The 18,763-nt window shown below is 35.8% G+C and overlaps 1 protein-coding gene across 1 annotated transcript in view; it reads left to right on the forward strand.

Moving 5' to 3' along the window:
* Positions 1-18,763, forward strand: part of LOC123666556 (inositol 1,4,5-trisphosphate receptor) — a 102,087-nt gene that overhangs the window by 44,839 nt on the left and 38,485 nt on the right. The window contains exons 9-25 of the mRNA XM_045600667.1: positions 1,618-1,730; positions 2,305-2,457; positions 2,844-2,928; positions 3,323-3,483; positions 3,931-4,096; positions 5,050-5,193; positions 6,058-6,202; positions 6,931-7,087; positions 7,658-7,757; positions 8,914-9,092; positions 11,372-11,527; positions 14,229-14,426; positions 15,309-15,415; positions 16,346-16,372; positions 17,125-17,204; positions 17,606-17,749; positions 18,187-18,335. Coding sequence (XP_045456623.1) covers positions 1,618-1,730; positions 2,305-2,457; positions 2,844-2,928; positions 3,323-3,483; positions 3,931-4,096; positions 5,050-5,193; positions 6,058-6,202; positions 6,931-7,087; positions 7,658-7,757; positions 8,914-9,092; positions 11,372-11,527; positions 14,229-14,426; positions 15,309-15,415; positions 16,346-16,372; positions 17,125-17,204; positions 17,606-17,749; positions 18,187-18,335 — 2,264 coding nt within the window. The remainder of the gene's footprint in view (positions 1-1,617; positions 1,731-2,304; positions 2,458-2,843; positions 2,929-3,322; positions 3,484-3,930; positions 4,097-5,049; positions 5,194-6,057; positions 6,203-6,930; positions 7,088-7,657; positions 7,758-8,913; positions 9,093-11,371; positions 11,528-14,228; positions 14,427-15,308; positions 15,416-16,345; positions 16,373-17,124; positions 17,205-17,605; positions 17,750-18,186; positions 18,336-18,763) is intronic.

Raw genomic sequence — 18,763 nt, forward strand, 5'->3', positions numbered from 1 at the left:
TAATTAGATTAAATTTCTTACGATTAAGTTCTCAGCGAGGTTAAATTGTTTGCCAACCCCTAACAAGAGAGACGTTTTGGCTTTATATTTTAACATACTACATATTTGCAAATGACACTTGTCGAGTTACATTAACTTGTAACTTGTTTCTGCCTTTTTGATGGACTAATTTTCTTCGAATGTTTTAGAAATTGAGTTATTAAAAATCTATACTAATATTATCAAGCTGAAGAGTTTGTTTGTTTTCTTGAACGCGCTCTCAGGAGCTACTGAATGTATTTTGAAAAATTGTTTTAGTGTTAGAAAGCCCATTTATCTATTGGCTATATAATTATAACACCACGTTTTGAACAATAGGAGCTGAGCATTACTAAAAAGTTTTGCAAAAATAGGAAAAAATATTCTTTTTTGAGAGCTTCTGGTACGTGCGTTGCGTAAACGGTTGAAGCTACCTAAAATTATGTATTAGGAAATTGATCGCCATTAACATTCCTACCTAAAAAAGTCCGAGACTGCATATGTCTATCTTTTGAGCTTGACACACCATAACCTTTTTTTATGCTAATCAACTTTATTCTAAAATAATGCATTATTTGCGAGTGTGCTTTTATAGACATAAAATAAATCCTTAACTAAATAAATACGCTATCCATCACAAGTATTTCTCTATGGACAAAATTCCCCTTGACATTATTTGATTGCAATGAATATCTTAGAAGATATTTAAAGTTCGCTTAAACCGAATATAAAAAAAAACATCATATCAAAAATTTCGATCTAGCGGGTACATCGTTCATAGCTTAATCGGCTAGAGCGCCGACACGGTCAGTCGGAGACGCGGGTTCGAACCCCGCTGGAGCGGTCAATGTTTGATACGATATTCAAAAATGTTTAGATATTTAAAATAACTTTTCAACGAATTAACGATCACAAAAAATGGAAAGGCGCGAATCCTTACGAACGAAATTCTTCATCAACAAGGCAATTTTACGAAGATAAACTTTGTCTTTTAGAGCATTTAATTTGGACGCATAACTTAGGAGATAATGTAAAATCAAATGAAACAATTCCGCGTCGCGCCACTCGCCTGTGTAAGTCGCCCGAGTTACACAGTGATCAATGGTTTAAAAATATTTAAGTACGTTTTTCAAATTAAAGCATGTAAAACCGCGGGCACAGCTAGTATTTAATAAATCTATTTTACAACAAAATGTGTATCTATACACAACACGCGCTTTTACTCCATAGGCATTCGTACGAGTATTACAAAATGTTAAGGGCCTGTTTTTGTTACTATGGATAAACGCTATTTGACGAATGACAGTATACGACGGTAAAAGGTTTTTGATTCATTATTCTTTTTTACCATCGAATTTACGATATTTATGAGATATTTTTGGGTTATCTGGAAGAAATGGCTAAATAGCCATAAGTCCGCCCATTGTACTTCACAGTCTGTAAATGTTTTTTTAAATGTGTTTATTGTTTAAAATGTAGTTGTGGTGTACAATAAAGTATAAATAAATAAATGACTATTTCTATTTGTATCGTCATCCGTTAATAGCGTTATCCACAGCTGCTAAAACGGACCGTAAGTGTGTATATCTGTTGTCGTAGGTGGTACAGCATGACCCATGCCGAGGCGGCGCGGGTCATTGGAACTCGATATTTCGTTTCAAACATCTCGCCACTGGGCACTACTTAGCTGCTGAAGCTTGTATCAAACAATCGTAAGTATATTATTTTCCTAATATATATTTTTTTATCATTATTATTAAATGGCTTGGTCAGATTAAAGCGACTATGATGATGGTGCATCTCAATTTCAAACTCAGCTTTACTAGTTTTTACAGTCAATAAAAAAAATATCGAGAAGTTCAATCCACCGACTTCCCTTCTTTATACGACTAGGACAAAAAACATGCGTACGGCTCACCTGATGGTAAACCGTTACCGTAGCTTATACACCTGCAACACTAGAAGCATCGTAAGCGCGTTGCCGACTCTACTCCTGACCCTCCCCAGAAGCTCTGGCCACCGTACTAACATAGAAACATTCCAAACAGCTTCCAGCTGGAGAGCAATGTTATTGAAATGTGATCTTCTGTAAAGTTGAAGTATTTCACCAGTCGGGTAACTTCAGATTTTGAGCAGGACATTTTCTTCACTGCTCTGTCTCAGAAAATGAGATCACCTGATTGGAGAAACCGATTTCCAAAATATTCAAGCGTCATTTTGACACCAGATGTAGTCTGCTCAGTCTGTACCGAAATAGATCCATCAAAACTATTATTTTATTCTCAGAGAGAATCTAATGGAAAATGAGGGTTTGGATTCGGAGCCAGCTTACCAGCTCGTGTCGGTGCCCCATTCCTCAGAGATCGCGACGCTGTTCGAGCTGGACCCGACCACCATGACGCACTCCGACGCGCCAGTGCCGCAGAGCAGCTACGTCAGGTAACACACTCCTTAGAACCCCACCACTGTGTACTACCACTACTACTGTACTAAATATTGTCTAGCCAGCTTGTACCACTTTGCAATAAGAGATGTAACAATACTGTCCCAAACTTTGCGTACCATACAGTTTACATTACAGCCTATACAGACCACTGCTGGACATAGGCCTCCACAAGTTCGCGCCAAAAATAACGTGAACTCATGTGTTTTGCCCATAGTCACCACGCTGGGCAGGCGGGTTGGTGACCGCAGTACGGGCTTTGTCGCACCGAAGACGCTGCTGCCCGTCTTCGGGACAGTTATACATATTGACTATACTTAATATTCATACAGTTTGACTATACTTAATATTCATACAGTTTGACTATACTTAATATTTGTAGGTTACAACATTTATGCACGCACACCTGGGTTCACTCAACATCAATACCTATCGACAAGGAAGAGGAGAAGCCGGTTATGTCTAAGGTTCGTATTGAGATATGTATCGTACATTTTTGAAGATAGCTCACGATATTTGCCAATAAATAAATATTATATTTACTGCTAAATTTTGTCAATTATATACAATACAGCTAGCATATATCAGTGAGAAATAAAGCAACAAATAAAAAGTATATTAACTAATATACAAATTAGGAAATAATCGCTATTTTAATAAATATTAGAAATTATTAAAATATTGATTATTTCTTAATTTGTAATTGTGTTGTTTGTTCGATAAGAATCATGAAATAATACGACATACAAAAAAAAAAAAAAAAATTACAAATTGTTATCCTTAAACTAACATATTTTTTTATTTAATTATTTTATGCCTATTTTTATGCAAAAGACATTATCAGTATTATTCAAATTTTAGGTCGGATGTTCAGTAATAAAAGAGGACAAAGAGGCATTTGCCTTGATATCCGTGTCTCCTAGTGAGGTCCGAGATTTAGATTTCGCTAATGACGCTTGTAAGGTTCTCTCGGCACTGTCGACTAAACTGCACCACGGGAACATCGAACACAATGAAATGAAGTAAGTTTACAAATAAAGTGCACCATATAAAAACCGAATTGTTGTGATAGTCAGTAACTTCTTGATTGGGACGTAAGAAGTGCTTTTGTTTACTTATTGATCGATTTTAAGATGATGACGTCAGGTTTTTTTTTTAAATTACAGAAGGGATTTTAATTTCAGTTTACAATTTGACGATTTGTATTGAGTGGATTATAAACGTACTTTATTTGCATTAATATATATTACTAGCTGACCCCGCATACGTTGTTTGCATATATATTATTAACCCCCCTTAATCCCCTCCCCACTTATTACTTCTCAGACCTACCCGATATGCGCACAAAATTTCATAAAAATCGGTCCAGCCGTTTCGGAGGAGTATCTTAACTAACATTGTGACACGCGAGCTTTATATATAAGATATACCCAAAAATTAAGCTTGTAATTAATTTTCGTTTATTTCAGGGCCTTAACCTGCCTCCTCCAAGATATAGTATATTTTATAGCAGGCTTTGAAAACGAACCCAATAAGTGCAAAGCGCTCGACCTTGTGGTCGAAAATCCTAACCGTGACAGACAAAAATTGCTCCGAGAACAGTATATATTGAAACAGCTTTTTAAGATATTACAGGTGAGGGCGAAGTTTTGATAAATTGATCATACTTACTGTTTGTTAATTATATCAATAAAGATTTATTGAGGACACAGCAGAAAATATTATGGTCAAAATTTGGAGCAGCTCAACCGGGGAAGTACCTTAACCTTACAATCGCAGCCAAATAGAAATTCATCTGAAGTAGTGTTGTTTCTGTGGTAAATTAGATAGCCAGAGCGCTTGGGGATAGGTTATATTGGCAGAAGAGTTTGGGTCGGCAACGTGCTTTTGATAAAATTGCATCTAATGACTACAGTAATGACTTCATATAAGATGAACCGTAAGCTTGCTTCAACTCATTTAAAAAACAAGTGATAAAAGAATACACTTTGTTCGGATGACGTCTAGAATGTCACTGTGAATAAATTGGGTATTTACAACATTAATCTGGCACAAAGCACTGGGCACCAAAGTTATTTGACTCATAATCAGTTTCATTAAGACAAAACTGATAAAAAAAACGAGTGTTCTTTAGACAACACAACTGAAGTAGTTATTTTCACTAACTTATTTTAACTGAGGTAGGGCACAGCAGGAATTTCCTGCTCAAAATATGGAGCAGCCCGACTGGGGTAGTACCTCGACCTTATAGAAGACCACAGCTAAATAACACTGTTTTCAATCAGTATTGTGTTCCTGTTGGTGAGTAAGGTGACCAGAGCTCCTGGGGGGATTGGGTCGGCAACGCGCTTGCGATGCTTCTGGTGTTGCAGGCGTCTATAAGCTACGGTAATCTCTTACCATCAGGTGAGCCGTACGCTTGTTTGCCGAACTAGTGATATATATAAAAAAACTTATATCTCCCTCTCAACTTAAGTTCGCTTCGTCCGATCACATTTTTCGTAAAGCACTCGTCACGCATTCAGCTTACTCCCCAAGTCAAGCGTGCGTAAAAAAGTTTTACTTCAAAAATCAACTTGTTTTTTCAGGGTCCTTTCCAGGAATCCCCTGAAGGAGAGCCATTTCTTAAAATAGAAGAACTGTACGACCCACGTTATGCCCCTTACAAATTTATCTTCCGCCTGTGCTACCGAATACTCCGGCTAAGTCAACAGGACTATCGCAAGAATCAGGTAAGACGCCGATCAATACGACGATTCCGTTTAGATTACTGAATGGAAATAGATTTTAAGTAGCCCAACCAATTTGTTTAAATGCATTTTTAACCGACTTCCAAAAGACGAGAATGTTCTCAATTTTTTTTTAATTAACTTTAAACTGGGTGGACAGGTTTTGATAAAAAAAAATTAATCGAAAGGTGGTGCTCATCGTGTCCGATGCGTATCAATGATCAAACAACGATCTCACTACAATAATAATTGTGTTTGCTCGCAATCATAAAAAAACGACTTCAATTACATCTACAAGTAATACAACGTAGGCAGACGAAAAAATAGTCAAGTAAGTACGCGTTATCAAAGATTACTCAAAAAGTTGTAATCAGATCTCGATGAAATTTAGACGTGACAAAAATCATCAAAATCGGTACATCGGTACGGTATAATACAACGTAGGTCGACCAAAAAATAGTCTAGTAAATACGCATTATTAGATATAACTCAAAAAGTAGTTGTTAGATCTCAAATAAATTTAAATGGGACCAAATGACACGCACCACCTTTCGGTTAAAACTTTATTGAAATCGGTCCACCCAGTCAAAAGCTCTGAAGTAACATACATAAAAAAAAAAATATAATCGAATTGAGTACCTCCTCCTTTTTTTGGATGTCGGTTAAAAAATAAAAAGTTATTTGTCTATCCTTATCTAGTGTTGTGACGTATTACTTCAGTAGTATAGCGTAGTATACTACTCAGTTTTGTCTACACAATACCAGACGAAAGTAGCCTATATTTTATTCAACTATCAACATGCTATGTAATATCACAATTTTTTTATCAAATAAGAACATATTTATAGTATTGTGATGTTTTTTTAGGAATATATTGCAAAACATTTTGGCTTCATGCAAAAACAAATCGGATACGACATACTAGCAGAGGACACTATCACGGCTCTTTTGCACAACAACAGGAAACTTCTAGAGAAACACATCACCGCCTCCGAAATCGAGACTTTTGTCGGTGAGCCTAAATTTTTGATAAAAACCTTAACTCAATGGATTGTCCTCTTTGAATTTTAAGCGAAATAAGTTTAGAATTATTCTTGCTCTTATTTTGTAATTTTCCTGTATTTCGCTTTTGTAATCTAAAGTAATCCTTAGAATTAAGTTTAAGCAAAGCAATCAAGATCGCCTAGGTTTTTACTTTTTCTTTTTAAAAACTTTGATAGATTTGCCACTAACAAGTAGATCCTTTAGAAGAAGTTTCATTTGCAAATCTTAGCATTCCTAAGACTGTATCTTAAGTTTAAAATCGAGTCTATTTCCTAATTTTATCCCTTACAAGTAAAAATTACATAATATGTAAATAGCATAACTCATAAAGTGAACAAATCACAATTATAGTGTACTGAACTGCACTTTTTAATACACAAACGCTGGTAATATACCTACTTAAACTGTGTACATGAACGTGCACACGTGAACACTAACGTGACAACGTGACATTGACCAAGTAAGATCAAAATAATTGAAATAAATAAATAAGCACTTCACACTTAACGGCCCCCATTAGGATTGACTCCTCTGTCGGGGGTCCGGAAACACACGCACTCCACAAGCTCAAACGCCCAGACTACGACAAACATCTATATGGCCATATCAAACCCGCGATCGCCAGTGCAACAGCCAGCGCTGTGACCGCTGCACCAACGCGTCGTCAAATATCAATATCATCCTATTTGTCTCCAGGCCTTGTCCGCAAGAACATGAAGACCTGGCAGTCCCGTTTCCTCGATTACCTAAGTGACTTGTGTATCTCTAACAAGAAAGCTATTGCGGTGACTCAGGAGCTAATATGCAAAAGTGTTCTCTGCGCCAACAATGCTGACATACTTATTGAGACGAGGTATGTTTCTATATTTTGGAAAAAACTTGTGCCAAACTTATTGCCGTGTATTTAATTCAGTTACTCATTATTTGTTTTTTTATATTTTTAGTTATGCAATTTTGAAAGATATAGTTTCATTCTATAACTCTGCTGCAGTTATTTTTTTATTTCTTAATCAACAGCTTACATTAACTCATAAACAATAATATATATACATACAGGTTAACACCACAAACAAACCTCGGTTGAACTAAGCGATAACAATAAATTACTATTGAATAATCAGAATCAGACGAAATTTAACAATTAAATCAAATCGTGATATCATTACTAACAAATGACCGTCATTGAATTACAATGTTACCAAGTAAAAATAATGATTAAAAAAGAAAAGACAGTATATAGCATAACTCAAATATAAAAAACATTATACATTTAAAATATAAAAATCTCATACAAAACTAACAAACATACTAACCATTTGACCGTTGTTCAAAAACAGCATACTTATATTATTATGATTTAATGGCATAATAAATCGCCAAATAAGTAGTTGTCAAAAGCATACAATTAACCTTTCTTTTACAGACTAGTATCAACAAAATATGAAAACATATCGGAAACAGACAATAAGGGTAATAAATACACGGTAGAAGACGATGTCATGTTGCTCTGGAACAACAAAAAGGTGAGTTAACACTTGAATGATCAAAGTTTAATTGCTAGGAAACACTCGACCACCCAGCTAAGTTTTTGTTAAACCTTAGCGGGGCTATATATAAAGGCCATATTGGCTTTAATAAAAATGCTATCGTTATTTTTTGCCTGCCCTATGTAAGATTTTCGTCATCATTACATGGTATAAAACAAAGTCGCTTCCCGCCGTCTGTATGCTTAGATCTTTAAAATTACGCAACAGATTTTGATGCGGTTTTCTTTAGTAAATAGAGTGATTCCAGAGTAAGGTTTATATGTATAATACGTGCATAATATAGTAGAAGAACACTGATTGTTTTTGTACCCGTGCGAATCCAGGGCAGATCGCTAGTATAAAATATAATAATATGTGATATTGTAAATGGTAATTTAAATTTTGTACAAAATTTTATATATTTTTTGTCTTATGAAGATTATTAGTTACCACCCATAATATGTCTATTTCAGCCTTCTTTTTGCGACCTGTTTTTTTTTTTCTTTTTACTTATATAACAATAAATATGAATTGTCAAATAGATCATTAAACTTGTTCAATTAGTTAACCTACTTTACTAATCCTTTATTATTATTTTTTCATGTAACTAGGTCGGTAAACAAGCGTACGGCTCACCTGATGGTAAGCGATTACCGTAGCTGATAGACGTCTGCAACACCAGAAAGAAGCATAGCAAGTGCGTTGCCGACCCAATCCCCAATACCCCCTAGAAGCTCTGATCACCTTACTCAACAACAGGAACACAAACCTGCATGAAAACAGTATTATTTAGCTGTCATCTTCTGTAAGGTCGAGGTACTACCCCAGTCGAGCTGCTTCATATTTTGAGCAGGATATTTCGTGCTGTGTCTTACTTCAGTTAAGTTACGAAACAATACTCTTTTCTTAGAATTATCGTAGTTTAAAAGTGAAGAATAACCTAACCTAGTACATTTTTAATGACGAATCAAGAATGGTCTATAGTTTGATTTGGTGGATAGATTATAAACTGACTATGACCAAAATTTACTCGATTTCTATATAATTTTTGATTGTATATTTAAGTAATTTTTGTTAATTTCTTTGTAAGTGGTGTGTATAGTGTGTTTGGTGTGGTAGAAAAATTATAAAGTGTATTTTATCTTGACTGCAGAACTCTCGTCTGCTGTCGTCTCTGGCGTCGGAGGCGGAGGCCGACCCCCGTAGCGAGGCGGCCGCCATCCTCGACTACTACCGGCACCAGCTGGACCTGTTCTCCAACATGTGCCTCAACCGCCAGTACCTGGCGCTCAACAGCCTGTCTCAACAGCTGAGGATCGACCTCATCCTCAAGTAAGTTTATAACCTGCCACCTCTTCTGATTTAGATTAATAAAAATGACACAATTAAAATTATAAGAAAATTATAAACACATATGTATAAAGTTTACATAAGTTAGAGGATCAGTCAAAAATACTATAACTTGGGCACAAGGTCACAACTGAATTTAAATAACTACTTCTATTTGACTCATTTTTACGTACAGCATAGGATTTGTCTTACTATATGTTGTTCAATTGTGGATGACACCTGTTTATGGATTAACTAAGCTAACGCCCGGTTTCTGAAACGTTTGTCAAAGTATAGGTCTGCCAAATGACTGTTAGATTTAACACGGCTGTCAAATAAATTTGAGTTGCTGAAACGTCATTCACAGCAAAACTAACTAATCCTCGATTAGTTTGATTTGACATTCGTTTTGTAACATTTGCGCCCGGTTTCCGAAACGTTTGTCAAAGTATAGGTCTGCTAAACGACTGTTAGATTTAACACGGCTGTCAAATAAATTTGAGTTGCTGAAACGTCATTCACAGCAAAACTAACTAATCCTCGATTAGTTTCATTTGACATTCGTTTTGTAACATTTGGTCATGTAACATTATAATTAAATATTATTTCATATATTAGTGATGTATCAAAACCTACAGAAACTGTTAGTTGTGATTTTATTTAATAAATCTGATAATACTGATACATCCAATAAAGCATCATATAAAAGAAGATGAAAAAAAAAAGAAAATAGTTCCTAAAAAATATATATATTTAAAAAAAAAACAATATTATGAAAAAAAGAGGAAAAGCGTATCCTTAGAAGAAAAAATTAAATTATCAGAATATAGACTAAATTAAAAAAAACATTCGTTATTTAATCTAGAAAAAAATATATACAGAAAGGGTATGAAAATATGATAAAGTAGTTATAATTGTAATAGCTTGATTTAAATCCTAGTTATTAAGTTATTATAAGTATTTTTTTTAATTGTTCCTATAAATGTATATTTATATATATATTTATGATTTAAATTTAAACAAATTATTTATATGACCTTTTTTTTTGAAATTCCCTAATAAAATTTAAAACTTAACAATTAAAATGTGTTAATAATAGACATGACCACGCAGAAGTGTTTTCATTTATTATTGAACTTTGACCAGTTTCTTCTTGGTGATAATAATAGACATCTGTGTAACCTACAACAAAGAACAAAAATTTTTAGTTTAACAAGACCAAAATGTAGACTTTTATAAGAAAAAGCATATATTACAAATATAACACTTGGTTATAAATATGCTTTACATACCTTCAAAGAAACAAAATGTAGTTTCACGTAGAAAATAATTGTTTTCTTTAAGTTAATTCACCGATATACACCGATTAGTTGACCGAGTATTTGACAGACATTTGATCAATGTTTATAGCTTAATTCACGTTCCAGAAACCCAAAATGGCGGTTAACATACGATTCCACAGTCAAATTTGACAGCTATGTCAACTGACAGGATGTTTAAATTAAGTAGTTTAACCATGCTTTTAGCAACTCTTTTGGTACTTAACAAGAGATTTGACAGATGATTTGTTAATTTTTGCGTTAACCGGCCGGCGGGTAAGTGTTACATTCAAAGAAATTTCGTAATTATAACAAAGGCAAGTACAAATCATAAACCCAAAAATGCTAAAAATATTTACAACTCCTGAATTCCAAATTCTATTCTCTTCAATTCTATTAGAAATAGTATGCTGTTCGGACAAAAAACTAATACAAGTCAGTATGATGTAAACACATGATTTATTTATGTCTCCATGAATGTTGCCAACTTTATTAATATTCAATGATGTTTTGCTTGTGTATCCAAAATTTATACTTCTTAGAACGATTTTGGCGATGAATCGATGAATTTCAAGAAGCGATAAATATTCATTCAGTGTTATGTAATTTTAATTTTATAAAAAATTTCTAATCTATTCGATCAAAACTAATGAACTGAAAAAAAGTGACAATGTCATAATTTTTCACCATTGAACACTTGTATATTTATTTATTGCGTCTGATTTTGTCTCGTTTAGTGTCAAAAGATGATTTTTGTATAGCTTAAATAAAATTGTGTGTTTGACCGTTCAAATATGGAATTAATGATTTTTTCGCCTTTTTTTGGCGCGAACTTGGGGAGGCCTTTGTCCAGCTGTGGACTGTGATAGGCTGAAGTGGTGAATGATTTACGCGCCCCTATTTTTTATTTAATTTTTATTGTAATCCCCAATCACGTAAATGAAATAAGTTGCTTGTCCGCAGGTGCATGTCGAACAGCGCGCTGTCGCACGACGTGCGCGCGTCGTTCTGCCGGCTCATGCTGCACCTGCACGTGGACCGCGACCCGCAGGAGCCCGTCACGCCCGTCAAGTACGCGCGCCTGTGGGCCGAGGTCGCGGGCACCATCCACGTGCACGAGTGAGTCTCTAACACATCCGACACACAGGAGACTGTTCTGCCGGCAGGAGACTGTTCTGCCGGCAGGAGACTGTTCTGCCGGCTCATGCTGCACCTGCACGTGGACCGCGACCCGCAGGAGCCCGTCACGCCCGTCAAGTACGCGCGCCTGTGGGCCGAGGTCGCGGGCACCATCCACGTGCACGAGTGAGTCTCTAACACATCCGACACACAGGAGACTGTTCTGCCGGCAGGAGACTGTTCTGCCGGCAGGAGACTGTTCTGCCGGCTCATGCTGCACCTGCACGTGGACCGCGACCCGCAGGAGCCCGTCACGCCCGTCAAGTACGCGCGCCTGTGGGCCGAGGTCGCGGGCACCATCCACGTGCACGAGTGAGTCTCTAACACATCCGACACACAGGAGACTGTTCTGCCGGCAGGAGACTGTTCTGCCGGCAGGAGACTGTTCTGCCGGCTCATGCTGCACCTGCACGTGGACCGCGACCCGCAGGAGCCCGTCACGCCCGTCAAGTACGCGCGCCTGTGGGCCGAGGTTGCGGGCACCATCCACGTGCACGAGTGAGTCTCTAACACATCCGACACACAGGAGACTGTTCTGCCGGCTCATGCTGCACCTGCACGTGGACCGCGACCCGCAGGAGCCCGTCACACCCGTCAAGTACGCGCGCCTGTGGGCCGAGGTCGCGGGCACCATCCACGTGCACGAGTGAGTCTCTAACACATCCGACACACAGGAGACTGTTCTGCCGGCTCATGCTGCACCTGCACGTGGACCGCGACCCGCAGGAGCCCGTCACACCCGTCAAGTACGCGCGCCTGTGGGCCGAGGTCGCGGGCACCATCCACGTGCACGAGTGAGTCTCTAACACATCCGACACACAGGAGACTGTTCTGCCGGCTCATGCTGCACCTGCACGTGAACCGCGATCATAATCTTAACTTATTTCTTCTACATTCGTGTGACAAACAAGTGTAAGGTCTGCATGAAATAGTAAACTGGTACCGTAAACTGTCGACGCTTTCAACACTAGCGCCCGGTTTCTGAAACGTTTGTCAAAGTATAAGTCTACTTACGGCTTTTAGATTTAAAACGGCTGTCAAATCAATTTGAGTTGCTGAAACGTTATTCACAGCAAAATTAGCTAGTCCTCGATTAGTTTGATTTGACATTCGCTTTGTAACATGTGGTCATGTAACATAATTAAATATTATTTTATATATTTGTGATGTATCAAAACCTACAGAAACTATTAGTTGTGATGTTATTTAATACATCTGATAATACTCATACATCTAATAAAGCATCTTATAAACATCTAAGAAAGATACAATAAAAGAAAATAGTTCCTAAAAACAATAACTGACTAGCCCGTTGGCGCAGTTTGTAGTGACCCTGCTTTCTGGTCCGCAAGTGGCGGGTTCGATTCCCGTCTGAGTCTGTGTGTAATATTTGTATTTATATATTTATACGAGTATATTAATTTTTTCTATCAATATTTATAAAAAAAACTGTATGTTATAAGATATTTATTTATTTATTATTAAAAAAAAAACAATATCATGAAAATAAAGACGATCTTTAGAAGAAAAAATTAAATTATCAGAATATTGTAGACTGATTTAAAAAAAAAATCATTAGTAGAAAATAGTAGTATGGAAATATGATAATGTAATTATAATTATAATAGCTTGTTTTAAGTTTTAGTTATTAAGTAATTATAAGTATTTTTTTAATAGTTCCTATAAATGTATATTTAGATATATATTTTATGACCTTTTCTTTTAAATTCCCTATTATTTATATATTGTTAGTAATCAAATTTAAAACTTAACAATTAAAATGTGTCAATAATAGTGATGACCGCACAGAAGTGTTTTTATTTATTATTGAACTTTGACCAGTATCTTCTTGGTAATAATAATAGACATCTATGTAAGCTACAACAAAGAACAAAAATTTTTAGTTTATCAAGACCAAAATGTTGATTATATTATAAGATAAAACATATATTATATATATAACACTTGATTATAAATGTTTTACATACCTTTAAAGAACCAAAATGTAGTTTCTCGTAGAAAATAATTGTTTTCCTTAAGTTAATTCGCCGATATATAGCGATTAGTTGATCGAGTATTTGACAGGCATTTGACCAATGATTATAGCTTAATTCGCGTTTCAGAAACCTAAAATGGCGGTTAACACACGATTCCAAAGTCAAATTTGACAGCTATGTCAACTGACAGTATGATTAAATTAAGTAGTTAACCATGCTTTTAGCAACTCTTTTCATGCTTAACAAGAGATTTGACAGATGATTTGTTAATTTCTGCATTGATCAGCCTTTCGGAAACCGGGCGTAGGAGTATTATAGTAAGTGCTATCTTGCTCTTCTATCCCGATTCTTCCCAGGAGATCTCTTTAACTTCTCTCTCCTCTTACTCACAACAGAAATCCAATCCATAAAAGCAGTAGCAGTAGCAACACCCAGCAGTATCTTTTGTAAGATAGTGGTACTACCTCAGTCGGGCTGCTCAAAAAAAAATTTATGCTGAAAAATATTGAAATATCGAGTAATTCGAGAAGTCGATTTCCTTCTTTGTAGTAAACTGAATGTGGTGTATAGGTAAAGATAACTATAGATATGCTGTCATATTTTATAATTTCTCATTTATACTGAATATTTTCAAATTGTTACAGTTATCAATGCGTAAAGGGCGGACCTGATGCTACCAGGGAAAAAGTAAAGGAACAGTTCGCGTCTACCATCCGCTTCGTGGAGAACTACTTATGTAACGTGGTCACCAGGACGTGGTACTTCAGCGACCACGATCAGAACAAACTCACCTTCGAAGTGGTCAAGCTAGCCAGAGAATTGATTTATTTTGGATTCTACAGGTAAGTAATTAATGTATTAAAATTATAATTTGGTTACAGTTCTGTATAGATTCGGTATTTGCTTAAGTTTTTAACAGAGAAATATTTAAGACGAGAGGCCTTCCTGAAAGATGACTCTCTTATAGTTGATACAAGTGAAATGTTTTATATTTTCATACAAAATATACAAAAATATTAATCAAACGGAAGCAGCACAATATAGATTTCTAAAACCATAGCGAAAAACTGAAAGTGTGTATTTTTTTACGTATAGCATGGAAATGACGCCCGGTTGGCGCAACGGTCACAGCTATGGATTGTGCCTGTTGCGCTGGCGGTTGCGGGTTCGATCCCCGCACATGACAAACATTTGTATTGTCCATACAGGTGTTTGCCGTGGTCTGGGTGTTTGTGCAGTCCTTGTGGGTCTCCCCACCGTGCCTCGGAGAGCACGTTAAGCCGTCGGTCCCGGTTGTTATCATGTACACCTGATAGCGATCGTTACTCATAGTAGGGAATATATCCGCCAACCCGCATTGGAGCAGCGTGGTGGTTTAAGCTCTGATCCTTCTCCTACATGGGGAAAGAGGCCTATGCCCAGTAGTGGGATATTACAGGCTGAAGCGTATGGAAATGATATTTGGTGTATGTGGTTAAATTCAACCTTTCTTGCTTGTATCTAGGATATCTATTTATACGGTATATGCAATTGAACTGAATAACTTTATTAAACATTTGACTTGGGTAAACATCTGTTTTGAAGTAGTGTTACATGAAGAAAGAAGGAAAAGATCAATTGGTAGGAACCAAGGGTTCCCCTACCGTACCCTATATTACCCTATATACACATGTATTATTATTTAAATTATAACAATTTTATCAATATTTACATAAATTCAACAGCTTCAGCGACCTTTTGAGGCTGACAAAGACGCTACTCAGTATATTAGACTGCGTGACAGCGATTGATCTTCTGAATGAGACCAGCGCGCTCACAGGCGAGGTTGAATGTGAGTATTTTATCATTAAAACTATTATTTATAGCTAAAGAAACTATTTATCCTGTAATCAAAATATATCTATAACTATATAGAATACATACTGTAAGTATATTAGAAAATAGATTTTCATTTAACAGTCTAGTCTTAACATAAGTCATTATAACCATTTTCTATATATTTATATATAGTTCATACTGGCTCTTTGTAACTAAAGCTAAAGTACGGACGCGGAGCACGAAGAATTTCGTACATTGACCCCTCATCTTTTGTCTTTGTCGCTCGCGTATAAAAATATTGCCGTTGCGCTCACACAGGTGTAGTGACAGCCGTATTCACAGATTGTCAACCTTTTTACTTTTTTTACCAAATTTAAGTCACAAGGTTCATCGTTTTTCATTTTTAATTTAACTCAAAAGTTAACAATACTTATATTAAATGCGAATGTGTGTTTATTGGTGTCTTTTTTCACACAGCAACAGATCTAAGATTTTTTGCATATACAAAGTATAGCCACCAAATTGTACACATAGTAATATATATGTGTGTATATATATATATAACATATAAGTTATTTTCTATGATTCAAAAAAAAATATTTTATTCTGTGACTAGACCGATCCACAGACAAACAGCGTAGATTAAGTGTAGTGTGCAAAAAACGAGTTTTAAGACATCCCAAATTCTAAACTCTACCGATTTTCTAAAGCTTCGTAATTTATATAAAAATTTTGAGAACCACTGTCAGTAGGCAAAAAGGTCATTGTACGAAATTAGTCGTGCTCCGCGTCCGTACTATAGTATTCTCTATCTAGAAATATTATTAGGCTAACTAGTTTTAGTTACAGTAAAATAATCTGTTAGTACGCAAATCATTAGTATATTTTATAAACTAGCTACATAAAAAAAGTCTGTACATTTGTATTTGTGTTTGGTTATAAGCAGCTCAGGAAGGTGAGATGAAAAAACGTAAGTGATTCCTTCAGAGATAATTTAATTTTTAATATAATTTATTTTCGAAAACTTGATGTTTTGGTTTTTATTACGTTGAATTTTTTTATAATGAAATTATAATTTATTTAAACAAATTTTAACATTACTAAAAATTAAGATGGCAGCCTTATAAAATAAACATCACAGATAAATAGTACCGTACTCAAGTAGTGTTGTGTTCCAATGGTGAATGAGGTGGCTCCTGGGGAAGTTCGAGGATAGGGTCAGTAACGCGCCGGAGTTGCTCCTGGTGTTGCTAGCGTTCATAAACCATAATATCCGCTTACTACCAGGTGGATCGTACACGGGTTCCGAGTGAAGAGTTATTTAAAAAAGATTTTTAAGAATTACACAATTTATTTACGGAATTAAACAATATTTCACATAAATTAATAAAACAAAATAACACGAGAACTGGTATGAGAAAGATGAGGGATCCGAGCAGACTGACTACGAAGTCCCGTCCCTACTGCTTTGTTGGAGACAAAATGCTGATGCAGCATCTAAGTCTTGCACTACAGCGCAAAGGGCTGCATGTACTAGCTATAACAGTACGCTTACCACCTTTGTAATAGAAAAAAATCCATATTGAAGTTACTACATTTTTCACAGTTTCTACATTCGGAGACAACATAATGTATAAAATTTAACGATCCGTTACAACACGAATCGTTTTCTGAAACTCAGCTTTAGAAACATTCTAATAACTGTTCTTTATTAAACCTCAGCGGAAGGCGGCGTGCTCCGCAGCATAGGAGACATGGGCGCCGTGATGACGTCAATCACACTCGGATCTGTTGCACGTAATGTACGAAAAATATATTTTTCTAAATACATAATTGTAAAGGAATAATAAAATTATTTATAAACATGACGCCTTGGTGGAGTGGTCACAGCACTAGCAGTTGCGCTTGTCACAGCGGGTTCAACCCTCGCCATGACAAACATTTGTATAATTATGTCATAATAGATATTTGCCAACGATTTCTTGCTTGTATATTGTCCATGTATCCGGACCCCCACTCCTGACAAAATCCTAGTGGGAGACAATGAGTGTGAAACGCTTATTTATTCATCATTTGATGTCCATAGTAAAGACATTTTAAATTGGTATAACATGTGAACTCAATTAAACCTTCTCAAAAAAATAAATATCACTTCTAAATTATATTAGATACCGTGAACAATCGTTTAAAATTGAAGAATTAGGCTGTTTTTTGTATTCGTGTCGATAACTATACGATACGTGGTTCGCAGGCAAGCGGCGCGGTTCGCTCTCCATCCGCTCTAGCTTTGGCCCGCAAACACCCGCTCGTCATGGAGACCAAGCTCAAGATCATCGAGATTCTGCAGGTACACCGGGCCTCTTAAACCTCTCTCTCTTTCTCCCAAACTCTCATTTTAAACATCTCTAGAAAGAATATTTTCAAATTATTTTTCTGAATACCCTCTATAACAACAAAAAAAAGTTGTCAACAAAAAAAAAAATCTAGAGTTTTTAGCTTCACATTAACTGTACTAAATTTATTAGACACCGAATGTTACCTAAATATCGATTCAAGGGGCTTTTAGAAGTCTATTTAAACAAAGTAATCCTTGATTTCTATTGTTTTTTTTTTATCAGTGCGACACAGACTGTTTGCTTATACTTTAAAATAAAGATAATAAATAATAATAATAAAATAAAATGACCTCCTCATATTGATACTCGGTTGATTGTCGAAAACTTCATCAAACTGGTACACAAAAACTATAAAAAGAACGTCATTTAACATAAATATATTTCACAGTTCATCCTAGACGTGCGACTGGATTACCGTATCAGCTGTCTCCTATCTATATTCAAAAAAGAATTTGAACAGTCTGACAAAGCGGACAACATCGGCAGAGCAGATGTGGAAGCCATAGGACTTCAAGCTGAGGGCATATTCAGCTGTCGGTGAGTTTTTAAAACACATTAACAATTACTTGTGGTCGCCCAGTGGTCGAAATTCGAACATAATTAATTTATAATAAGTTTGAACATCGTTAAGGTTATGTTGTCAAAGACTATACTTCTATAATAATAAACAAAAGGTTATATATGCGTGTGTTTCAAATACGTGGTAGTGTGGGTAAATCTTTTTTTTTTTTAATGAAATAATGTACTTTTATGCATACTTAAAAAAAAAAAAATTTAGCATTCTGCACTCCTTCTTCGCGCAATTTTCATAAAAAGGGATAAAAAGTTTCTGCTTCACGTATTAAAATATGAAATATATATATATTTAAAACTACTTGTACATATATACTACATAAAATATTGTTTCTAGTTATTAGAAATGTTAGATAAGTTCTTTTAAAATTAGTCTATTGAACTATTAGCGT

This window comes from Melitaea cinxia, chromosome 26, assembly GCF_905220565.1.
Source record: "Melitaea cinxia chromosome 26, ilMelCinx1.1, whole genome shotgun sequence".
NCBI classification, from domain to species: domain Eukaryota; kingdom Metazoa; phylum Arthropoda; class Insecta; order Lepidoptera; family Nymphalidae; genus Melitaea; species Melitaea cinxia.